The sequence below is a fragment of the Syngnathoides biaculeatus genome, chromosome 14 (genome assembly GCF_019802595.1).
Source record: "Syngnathoides biaculeatus isolate LvHL_M chromosome 14, ASM1980259v1, whole genome shotgun sequence".
Taxonomy (NCBI): Eukaryota; Metazoa; Chordata; class Actinopteri; order Syngnathiformes; family Syngnathidae; genus Syngnathoides; species Syngnathoides biaculeatus.
Genome location: NC_084653.1, coordinates 15,001,240 through 15,014,040, shown reverse-complemented (window position 1 = coordinate 15,014,040; position 12,801 = coordinate 15,001,240). Strand labels below are relative to the sequence as shown.

Genomic DNA, 12,801 nt, shown 5'->3' with positions numbered 1-12,801 from the left:
TCATCAATGGTCACAAGTTACGGGTCATATCAGAAAGAACAAAATTCTGGATACAAGCGGTCAAAATGAAGTTCCTTGCTAGTGTGATCGAGCTTTCCTTTGGAGATAGGGTGAGAAGCTCAGCCACCCAGGGGGGGGGGGTCAGAGACGGGCCACTCCTCCTCCGCATTGAGAGGAGCCAAACGAAGTGGCTCAGGCATCTGGTTAGGATGCCCCGTGGAACTCCAAGAACGCCCCACTGGGAGGTGGTACTGGGGATGACCAAGGACATGCCAATCTTGCCTAGGAGCACGTTGCTCCATGAAGAGGGCTCGGGAGAGGGAAGTCCTGCTTCCTGATAAGAGGAAGACAATGAATGGATTGTTTTTGTAACAGGGTTAGGGCTCCAAATTGGAGTATGTGTTTCAAATTAGGGTTTTACAATAGTATTAGGGTTTGGAATTAGGATGTAAATCCTGGGTTTTGGTTTCAAACTAAGGTTAGGATTTCAACTTGGGTTTTCAAAAACAGTCTTAAATGATGATTTCAAATTGGGGGTTAGAGTTTCAAAATCATTTTAGGGTTTCCACTTAATGGCTGAAGTCTATAATATAGACCTAAACAAGCTTCGGGTTGCAAACCAAGATTTTAGAACATTTTCAAATATGACGTTTTAAGCCTGTCTTTGGGTTTCGATATTCAAAAAGCGCAGCAATTGGGCAGTGTGTCTGACAGAATGCTCAGCGGTTCTTATTCATTGATCTCTTTCCCCTCCTCCCAACCTTTGCATGTACTGCTGGGTCGCCCATACCTGAGACTGCTGGAAGAGAACGGACTTATTTGGGTCGATGCCACACGCCAGAAGGCTGGCCACCATGTCCAGCGCGTTGGTCCTGAGACTGCGGGGGTCCTGGGGCTGGGTGATAGCATGCAGGTCCACCACGCTGTATATGACTGACGGATAGCGGTCCTGGAGGGATGCCCATGTCGCCAGGGTCCCCAGGTAGTTGCCCAGGTGTGGGACCCCAGTGGGCTGGATCCCTGAAAATACCCGCTCCGATGTTGCCATAGACACCTATGAACACAGACAAAAAATAAGATAACTTTCACCTTTAGCTATTAAGATAGCTGGCATGAAGTTGATTACAGTGAACATCATCTTCACCAGACCCACCACACATCTTACCTGGAGACTATTTTGGCATTGCGATTGAAATAATTTTGATTGAAGATCAAAGGTCAACTGTTTACATTTGAGGTGATCTATTCCAATTGGGTGGATGCATGATGTGCACTACATTTCTTCAGAACATTATGTTATGTATTTATCAAGATGTAGGTGGGCGTTTATTCATTAGAGTAGCTCTATTCCCAGCTCTATTCTGAATGAGTGTTCAGATGCCAAAAAAGTGCTTTTCATTGGTTTGGTAAAAGTAATATTGGGACCTATATACGAATGGAACCTCATTTGGTTTCGGGCTGTTTATTCCAGTTGAAGTGTTTATATAGCGCATATTCATTTGGTCTGGGCTTCCATACCATTTTTAATCGTGAAGCTACATTATCTAAATCAGGCTACTCATGCACCTCTATTTTGTTATTTCAGACCCAGGGGTTCCATCCAGCCACCAATCCATCCACCCATCTTGTACCATTTTTCCGGGTCAGGTCATAGGGTTGATCCATATCACAGTAAAGAAAAACAAAGAGAAACAGGAAAGTAAATTATAATAGAAAATAATAAAAACAGTGGTTTAAACAGCAAATTAAATATAATTAAAAAAAACGAGGGCTGCCCTCCATTTTCATGATTTCTTTTATTATGATAGTTTGGGTGAAAAGATATTGTCTCACAAAAATTAACGTGGCAGGCCTATTTCCAAACATGTGTGAATGTCAAGATCAGGTTTCAACTCTTTCTTTGGGCTTCAAAGCTGGGCTAGGGTTTCAAACATTGGCTAGGGCTTCAAACTAATGTCAGGGTTTTGAATTAGGGTTCGGGATTTCAAGCTTAAGTCTTAGTTCCAAATGAATGTTTCAAGGCTCGGTTAGGGGTTTCAAGTTAAGAGTTTTGAGGCTGTGTTTTGGTTTCAACAGAGTAGTAAATAGGGTTTCAAGCTGAAATCTCGGTTTCAGGTTAGGGTATGAAACAATGGTTAAGTTTCCAAATTAGGGTTTCAACCCTGGGTTGGGTTTAAAATGATTTTTTCTACATTTAGCTTGAAGCCCATAACTCCGAAATGCCATGAGTACATTTCTGAGAGAGCCTATAAACACGGTGGAAATGTGAAAATGTGTGAAAGTCACAACAAGAGCGAGCAAGTCTGTGAGAGTGTTCTGAGAGCAAAGTGTCAAATTTACACCACGGACGCTTTGGAGGCCAGCGGCTAGTGCTTGTGTTCTCTCTCAAACACGCTCGGGAGCAAAGTATGCGTCACCTTGCGGGCCAAAAACATTTTTTATCCCCCCTCTTTGTTGGCCACCGGAGTGAGTGCTTGAGATGGAAAAGGGACAACAAACCACCAGAATGGTCAAGACCGCCTTCAACATCAACGTGACAAACTCGCAGCCTTCGTTCCCTCTTAAGTGTTTCTGGAAACTCCTGTTAGGTCTGACATCAGCCACTCAAGTGAAAAGTATACTTCCTTCCACAAGGGCACCATTCTGAATCCAAAATGGCCCCAAATACCAAGAAAAAAGGTTATTCACAACATGGCCCCGGTGGTTTCAAAACCTGGATACAGTTTCAAGGCCTGGGTTGGTCTTTAAACAAGGGGTAGTAATGGAAATTAGAATTAGCGTTTCAAACTTGAATCTAGGGTCAAGTTAAGGTTTCAACGTGGGATATGGTTTTAAGTTTGGGCTTTTGAAGGAGGGTTTCAGGTCTGGATTCCAATTCAGGTAAATGTTTCAATAAAAGGATTACATTTTCAAACTCAGGTTAGGGTCTGAAATTAAGGTTTAAAACAAGGGTAGAGGAGCTTTTTTCATTATATGACTGCATATAACGAGATAACGAGCGGTACGCCACAAGGTGCTTGAACCAATATAAATAAAAGAAAACATAAAATGTGACATAAATTGTGATTAAATATTTACAATCAAGTTCATCACAGTTATTGCTAGAGGAACTAAAAAAAGTGTTTTAACAAACAAAGAAATAAATAAAATAAGGTATATTTTTCCAGCCTTAATCCCTATGTCCCGGTATTGGTAAGGATTCATTTCAATTTAGAATAAACCAGGGTTCTGGTTTCAAACTAGGGTTTCAAGATTGGGTAAGGTTGTAAGCAAGGGTTTAGGATTTATGATTACAAAACTGGGTTAGAATTTGGAATTAGGGTTTCAACTCATGGTTTGGGTTTACAATTCATGTTTCAAAATTGGGTTTGACTTATAAACAAGGGCTAGGGTTTCAAAGCAGGCTTGGAGTTTGGAATTAGGGTTTCAAGAATAGATTAGGCTGTCAACAAAGGCTAGGGTTTCAAATTTGGATTGCAAGACAGGGATAACGTCTAAAATTAGGATTTAAAGACTTGGTTTGGGGTTTCAATTTGGGATGAGGACTCAAATTAGGGTTACAAACTTATGTTTAAATAAAGGGTCGGTGTTTCATATTCGAGTTTCAAAATAGAGTTAGTATTTCAAACTAGAAAGGGTTTACAAAAAAAAAAGTTTATTCAAGTGTTAGGGTTTTAAATTCTTTCTTTTAAAATAAGGTTTGGGTTTCAAATTAGGGTTTCAATACTGGGCTAAAATTTGAAATTAAGGTTTTAACTTGGGTCTAGCTTTTGAAATCATGATCATGCCAGGCTATGATCATAAAATGAAGATTTCTAGACTTGGCTAGTCTTTTAAATTAGGGTTAAAATCTCAGATTAGGGTTTTAAATTGGCGGTGCATAGAAGGGTTACTATTTTGAATTCGGGTTTTAAAGGGCTTTGGTTAGGATTTTACACCAGGGTTCGGTAGTCGAATTAGGGTTCCAAACTTTAATATGTTTCAGAGTCACCATTTTGTATTAGGGTCCCAAGCAAAAGTTAGGCTTTAAAACTAGGATTGGGTTTCAAATTAGGGTTTAAAACCAGGGTTAGGTTTTGAGGCAAGATTATGTTTTTTGACTAGTGTTGGGGTTTGAAAATAGGGTTTCAAACAATTGAGAGAAGTTTTTAAAAATGGGATTAGAATATTATGCAAAGGATTTTGATTTAGGATTCAACGCCATGGTTTGGATTTCAAGTGTTTAAGATTTCAAATCAGGGTTTCAACGATTGGGTTAAAAAAAAAAAAAAAAGAGCTCCGGCTTCAAATTAGGGTTAAGGCTTTCAATTAATATTTCAAGACATTTTCTGTACTCTTCTAGGTTATCTACAATTAAATCATAAAGTCCTTTCATCTTCCCTCCTGGTAGGAAAATCATATCAGGTTAAATCAATTTCTCCACACTAGCCCTGAAACCAGCTAGCAGAGCCTCCAAAACTCCCAGCCCTGCAGCCACAGAACAACCACCGATCTCAGGTCTGCATAAAGCCCTCGGCACGGGGGAACACGAACAAGGCCGGAAGGAACTGACCGCTTATGTCATTAGCCACCAGGTAATTGCGTTGAGCCTCTTCGGGAGTGTCAGAGTCGATTTGGAGTGCAGACGGGACCTAGAGTCTGGCTCATGTGTGTTCTCACCTCTAGTTGACATGTTAACCCCCTCGAGGGAAGCCATTAGCCACGCAGACATGCTAATATGGAGTCATTTGAGCCAATCATATGTCAAACCAGAGTCAACGCCGGCCACTAAGCAGCCGTCACCTGGCCAGACGAGGGGGGGGGGGGGAATGTAAATCAGCCCCCACCCGACGACAGGCCAGACAGCGAATGGTGTATGGTAATTAATTTTTATGACGGATGCAGCAACACAAGCGCAGCAGTCGTAAAAAGTGATACGCTTTTAAATCACGGGAGCCAGTGTCTGAAAGAAGGCATTGCTGCCGCGAAACATGATTTGTCCCCCAATATTTCATATCGCCAATAAAATTAGCAGGGAATAAAACACGGAGGACACTTGGTAACTTGATGGGATGTTTAAAAATGGACTCTACACGCCTTACTATGAGACAAGCATGTGGTTGGTTTCTTACAGCCAATTGATGCAGACATGAGGATAATTTTATCATAAGTCATGAATGCACAACATTGTCATGGTGAAGCCTCTGATGTGGATCAGAAAATCTACAGTACCCTCCAAAGTATTGAAACAGCAAGCTCAATTCCTTTTGTTTTTGTTGTATACTAAAAAATTTAAAACAAAAGATGAATTAATTAAATATCTTGTCTGTAGTTTCCATTAAGAATAGGTTGAACATGATTTATAAATGATTCTATTTTGTTTTTATTTAAGTTTAACAATTTCATTGGAATTGGGTTTGTCCTTTTGGATGATTTGGAAAAATGTTTCAAAGATGCCAATCTGCTCAGTCAGAGCATAGAATCGCTTCTCACAGATAATCCATCACCCAAAATATATTGATCGAGTTTATGCCATGATTTGCTAGTCATGTTGGAGGAGTAAAAATACATTAAAGCCCTCCCAGTGACTGCACAGATCCAACTTCTACACGAGTTCATAAGGCAGGATGAGCTTGAGTTTGTTATTAATAGAACAAATTGTCATGTTTATTTTTTTAAATTAAACTGCATTAAAATTTATCCATGTACTTTTTTGCTTTTGTTGTAACGCTTGCATTAATTGTTCCAAACATTATTTTTGGGTTTGTTTCCATTTTTCAGGCAAATTCCTCAATGTCAAATTTCTTTTCCCCTGCACTCTTTTTTTTTTTTTTTTCCAGAGAAGGAAGTAATCCATACGTAGATTCTTAAAAGAGATTGCCGCAACCACATGTGGTCAACTGGACGCATTTCTCAACGCAAAAGACACTAGAAGTGTGTGACCGTGGCAGTTTAGAACAGCTGGGATCTATCAATAATAAGGCTGTCAATCAACTATTATAATTATTTTTTTCATCAGATTAATCACACATCTGAATTTTATTTAACCGCCATTCATCTGAGGGGCCAAAATATACCACACACAGTACCACATTTTTCTTGCCGATAGTGTTTCAACTTGTGCTTTGATGAAAAGAAAGCTCAGCGCCACACTATAAGCAAATTACCTTTGTTTTATTTTAAAACTAAGACTTTTGAAGCTAAATTTCCTGCCAAGCACACCACTTGGTGTCTCGTCACTTATCTTTGCGATGGTTTAACTGACCCGATCACTGACCTTAAAAATGACCTGCATCTAATTTCAGATATGCCTTCCTCTCTCCGGGTAAAGGAGCATTTGTGGTCAAAATAAATAAGTGTGATTAATGCAATAATTTTGTTGTTACTGTTTTAACTATGACAGCCCTAATCATAAGTAACACATTACCGTAATTCCCAGCCTACAGAGTGCACCCGGTTATGAGCTTCACCCAGTACATTTGTAAAGGAAGTACCATTTGGTACATGCATACGCCGCAGTGGTGTAAAAGCCGCAAGTTCCCACATTGAAACAGAGATTGAAACACGAGATATTTACAAAAAAAGACAGTACACAGATACACAGAGACTTTAACGCTGGCGCTGTCGCGGTAACAGGCCCGGTTAAAGGAAAACATACTGGTAAAAATCATTGAGACACGGCAGTAACACGCTAGCGCAGCGCTAATAAGGCCGGAGCGGTAAAAGTCACTTCCTTGGCACATATCATATGTACGGTCTCACGCTTACCTTTTCTGCTCGAGTGCCCCCTCGCGGCCATTAGAAAAAAAATGCACAAATTAGACGCATCACCGCATAAACCGCAAGGTTGAAAGCATGTGAAAAAAGTCGCAGCTTATAGACTGGAAATTACGGTACTTACAGGTGTTCGTGCGACAGGTGTCCACACATTTGCTAAATTCGACAATTTTTTGGGGGTATTTTTATACATGCTAAATTTCAGTCTTACAAACAAACCTAAATCCCATTCTACACACATTTAGAATATAATAAAACGAGACCCCTCGACTTCGCCGGAAAATGGCTGTTTCAAACCAAAATGGTTGACATCCTGTTCAATTTTTTTGTATGAGTCCTATGGGTCCTTGAGACTATTCTGTGCATCCTGGGGAGTTAGTAACATTACTTTCACCTATCGACACGAAATTGGGTGGAAAATGACCAAAAATAGGACACACAAAAATATCCAATGGACCCAAGGCCTGAAATTTAAATGGAGTCAGCCATTTTGGTTTGAAGCAGTTCTTTTTTCTGTCATTTCAGGGCTCATCTGACAAACTCCAATGAGGGAATTTGCCCGAATGAGGCTCAATGTGAAGCAGGTATAATACGCGCCAGATGGGTGACTTAAAACTAACTTTTTTTTTTTTTTGCCTGTGCTGTCTAATATGGGGCGAAGGATGCTGTCAATGTTTGATCATCATTCCTAGGATTTGTTGTGGAACAAAAAGTGTTCAAGGGTCCGGTTCATCGCCTGTTTGCAGCTTCAATTTGTTATTGTGGTTGACAATGTTAGTGGAACTTCCTGAATTCTCAACGTGGAATTAAACTAAAATTAGTTTTGGTATGAGAACATCTTGCCAGCTTCCTCCAGGCCTTGTGCAAGCCCTTGCCTCGAATGAAAATGTTTTTACGGCTCTTCTTCCACTCTCTCTCTGGGTTGCTCATGTATTGTATTATCAGGCATTCTTGTACGAGGATGTCATTTTGTTGTGGTTGATTAATCCAATATTTTCTCGCCAGCACCACAGCGTGCGGTTGGTTGTTCCACAGCTCTGCAAGACATTGGCGGACAAGAAAAGAGAAAAATGTTGGAAAAGGGCTCTCCTCTGGAACTGTAAGCGCGGAAAAAACTGCTGCTCACTCCAGTGTTACTGTTAAGATTCACTTTTTGTCCTTACAAGATGTAATGGCTGTTTTTGTGTGGCAGCTTTTTTTTTTTTTTTTTTTTTTTTCAAGGCTTGTCTATCCAAGTTTAAGATGGACACATTTTCTCGACACCATGTTTGCGCTTGACCTCCACCCCACCACGGACGTTACCACACATGAACACCCCCAAACAAATGAACACCTATTCTGGGAAAAAGTGTGAAAACACGGTGCTAACGTGTACATAACCTTCCAAAAGTCCCCGCCCTCCACGTACCCCCACCCCCTTCAGACTCTTACGCCGTACACACAAAGCGTGTAATGTCTTCAGCATATGGCGGCCGTGAAAGACGGAAGCTTTCGTCACCTTAGTGACGATGTAGCGCGACGTCTGCTGCTGTCGGTGTTAAAATATGAGGGGGGAGAACACTGCAGTTTCTGAGTCTGTTATGCGTCGTCGACAGGTTTCCACGTGCTGACATCCATTTTTTTCAATTTAGTACATTTCCTTGTCAAGGAGACAGAGGACTTTGTCAGCCGCAGTTGGCTCTGGAGAAGCCTCAAAATGATCAAACTTTTGACACCGTGCTACCTCCATATAAGACAGAGTAACTAAAGCTTTGCAATTTAGTACCATCCATCTGTCCATAATACCTGCTTCTGATTGGAGCTCTTTTGGGCAAATGTGTCAAAGTTGTAGCCCGGGAATTCAATGAAAACGCCTGCAATTGAAATCAAAATGGCCGACGTTCTGTAAAGTTTTTGGAGTGGGATTGAGACGGTTTTCTGCATCTTGTATAACGAGGGTTGGGCATCGAGAATACAGAACTGATTGGAACTTGGGCCAACGTTCCAATTCGTTGGGAATCGTTCAAATTTTAAAATTTAGGTTCCGGGTTCAATGCCTACAGTCTGCCGAACCTGAATAAGACAGTGGCGAAAACCAATGAAAAAGAAGGTGCACAAAGACGTTCTTGTGCCCAATAGCAGCAGTAAAAAAAAAAGTATGCCTAACTTCGTTAAAATAAATGACCAGTTCCCTCAATGCAACACTTGCAAAGATTTTTTGACCCATCCCTCTAAAAGTATTTGAATCGAGAATCGTGAAAGCGGAATAGGGACCAGAATCCCTCAAATTCAAATTGATGCCCAACCCTAGTTACAATAGATGACTCCACACAATTGAGTTGATCGGGGAAACTGGTGCTTGGAAGTTGTTTTCATCCAACTTTCTAACCAAGTAATGGGCCAATAATTCACCCATAATGTCTGCTTCTAACCTAAATAGTCTACTCAATATTCCATGTTTGGCATGGATCCATGAGACTTATTTATGCATCCTCATTAGGTTATTGGGTTGGGGAAAAAAATCCTTCCATTTGTGTCAGGGTATTGCGATAGATTTTTAGGTTCAACGATTTAGGACTAGGAAAAACCTTTCCCTCTGCCCTCTGTTTGGTTACCTGTTCAGGCAAGTTTTTTTTTTTTTTATGTATAAAGGTACAAAATGTTCCCAAAATATTTTTAAAAAGTCAATAGAACTCACTATATTATATATATATATATATATCACATTTTATGGTCAAATACAGGTGTAGGGTGGTAAATGTGTACTTTTACATTTCAATATGATAGTCAATGTCTTATGTTACACATATGTATTACGGTAATGTGTGCAGCCAACCTGAGATTCCTGACCTGCTTGCGGGAGTTTGCCATGTTATGATCATTAGTGTATCATATTTGTCGCTACTGTAACAACCATTGGAAACGGCTGCCTGTGTGTTTGTTTTAACAAACTAAGACAAAAAGTGTCAACGACAAGGGCTCATAATACAGCCGCTTTTAAAAGAAGTGTCATCACTGCTGCCGAAGAAGTGGGAAACTGCAAGAGGCTGTGCTATTAGCACTGTGGAGCTTTGCTGACAATAATGAGGAATAAAGGGAACCAAGACACTTGGGATTCAAAAAAATCTTTCCTCACAAATACCATGGATGGCACAGAGAATGACATGATGTGGGGAGGAGGATGGGATCAGTGTTCATGATCTAATGCAGGAGGCACCGGAAGTGGACCAAAATATCAATGAGTTCCACGACAATGCACCAAAGGCAGCTACTATGAATCTTTTTCAGATTGGAGATGAGTCAGATGCTTCTTTTGAAAGCTTGGCCAAGGATAAGTAATGCAGGGGATAAATTGCACAAAGAACAAATGTCTTATGCACAAACATTTAATTAAAAAAAAAAAATTCTGAACAAAGTTTAAGTAAAACACTGTAAGATTAAGACTGTAATATGTGTTATTAACAGCATTAATAAAATGTTATACCATCATTGAGCGTTTATTTTAGTTTGTTGAGGGATTCTGTTCTGACAATTACAAGGAGCATGACAAGGCTGTCCTGTGGCCTGTCCTTAGACATTCATTACCGTAACATCAAGACATGCACAAAGATTATTATTAATGATTGTTGTACAGGGCTTGTTTCAGGCCATGCACAGTTTTGTCCATAATGTCGATGATTTTGGTATTAATGGACATCATTTTCTTTCCGTGGTATTTCAGAAAACATCCGATATTTAGCTTTTGAGAATAGTTTAATCTTGAACAAGATACACCGTTAGTTTTTGTCATCGAATGCTTTATTTATTGGTGTGATTGTGGATGACTCGTTAGCACATTTCCCTCACAGTTCTATCTTGCAATCGCGCCTCGCCTGTATGGAGTTTGCATGTTCTCCCCATGCCTGTGCAGGTTTACTCCTGTTACTCCTGTTTCCTCCGACATCCCAAAAACATGGAGGGTAGGTTAATTGAAGACTCTAAATTGTCCTTAGGTGTGAATCTCAGCGTAAATTGAGGTTTGTTTACATGTGCCCCACGATTGGCTGGCAAACACTTCAGGGTGTACCCTGCTTAAGGTCCGCAGTCAATTGGGATAGAGTCCAGCATGTGCACAACCTGAGTGAGGATAAGCGGTACAGGAAATGGATGATAGAATGAATATTTTGTTTTTGATGAGCATATAGTCCTGAACAAGTAACATTTAGTTTTTGTTTCATTTTCAATAATTTTCTGGCTGTACTATGACATCGGGGAACATCATTATATGTTCATGATTTTGCTTTTGATCTTGAAAAATATCCAATATTTCAGTTAAGATAAGCAGCATCCTGCATATTTAAACTGAGGATTGGGCATTGTCATCAAGTATTTTCCAGCATGTCCAGACCTGTCAACATTATTAATCACAGCTCAACAGACCATATCTGTTCCGTGATATGCTCTGGGCGTCCTTTCAGAGCTCAAACGTTCGATCGCAGCCAAGACATTTCACACCGACGGACTGTGCCAATTTCAACAAGTCTGCGGGACGACCGCCGTTTGGTCCCCCGCTGTGAACGACCGTCAAATCTTTGTAGGGGGACTCCGACGTCAGATCTTTGCCAACGTCGCATCCCGACAGGAGTGCAGATGGAAGGACGGAGGGATTCCCCCCACCCCCATCAACTCCCTCTCACGACTCTCCTGCTGAGCATCCCAACACAGAGGGTCCAGTGTTCCCTCTTCCGTCACAGAACCCCCCTCCCCCGTTAACACCGCCATACCGATGTTAATCCACCTTGACGTGCTTTCCCTCCCTATCCAACTTTCCCATCTCTGTCCCAAGACCTGTTAAATGAAATCTATGACATTGTGAGTGTTTTTGTCCGAGGTGAGAACACACCACAACCTAAGACAGAATACGTAGCAAGAAAATGTCTTGCCAAAAGAAAGCTGGAATGTTCTTCCGAAAAACAGCACACTCCAAATCCCCATTTTCATGGTTCCTACAAACTATTGGGTGGATTTGCACCTGCAGAAGTTTTCATCCATGGAATCTTGGCATTACCTATGCAGTTGGAGGGAACCCAACCATAACAAACCAAGAACCTCAGCCAACAATGCAGCAGCTGGGGTAGAAAAATGCAGCTAATGAACTCAGGGGCACTAATGCAGACATCGCAAATCTAAGTACAGTTGGATAAGTGTGATTTATTTGTTGATCTTTCATTGGTTCCATTGTAATAGGTCACAACATAACCCAAAACCTTGCCTGAACACGAAACCAAATGGAGGGCAGATGGAAAGGTTTTCCCAAGTCCTAAATCGTTAAACCTAAAAACCAAGCTCAATAACCTGACCCAGATAGAAGAATTTTTTTCCCCAACCCAATAACCTAATGCCGCACTGAAATGAAAAAGCTTGGTTGAAACTAAAAATTACGACGACAAGGCTGTAAACGAAACACTGTGGGGAAAAAAAATCTGTAAAATTATAAATATTTAAATATGAAATATGGTAAATAAATGAATAAATAAAATAAAAGCAAATAGTTTTTTTATATTTTCTGATCACAATTATTACAGTTTTTTAAAAAATAAATAATGGTTTTGGGCTGAAAGATTTAACCCATCTGTACTGGAAACTAAAGAAAATAGATACAGTAGTAGAACATTTCTTTGATGTATATTTTTCAATAATGGAAAAGAAAAAAAAATGAAAAAAATGACAGTAAGACAGAAGTAGAAATACATATGCATACAGTCAAAAAGTCTAGCACATGGGGAAAAAAAATTATAGTTTATGTAATTTTCTCAATTTGTTTTATCTTATTCCTTGGTTTCCTATTGCAATGGCGTATAGTAATTATAACATTTTTGTGGCTTTACTTTGAATGCTTCCTAGACATGTCCTATATTTTCACAAGTTTGAGCTCATGAGTTTATTTTGATGTATGGTGGATATGACAGTTGCTCACATCTTTCAGTTTACTTTTAGTTTACCTGAGATGCATGTAACGGACATATGAACTAACACGTCGTTGCCCTTTTTTTTCCACCAATTATTTCAACACACTACTGAAATAAA

The 12,801-nt window shown here is 40.1% G+C and overlaps 1 protein-coding gene across 1 annotated transcript in view; it reads right to left on the bottom strand.

Moving 5' to 3' along the window:
• The window catches only part of wars2 (tryptophanyl tRNA synthetase 2, mitochondrial), a 35,085-nt gene that overhangs the window by 9,458 nt on the left and 12,826 nt on the right, over positions 1-12,801 (bottom strand). The window contains exon 2 of the mRNA XM_061841514.1: positions 791-1,054. Coding sequence (XP_061697498.1) covers positions 791-1,054 — 264 coding nt within the window. The remainder of the gene's footprint in view (positions 1-790; positions 1,055-12,801) is intronic.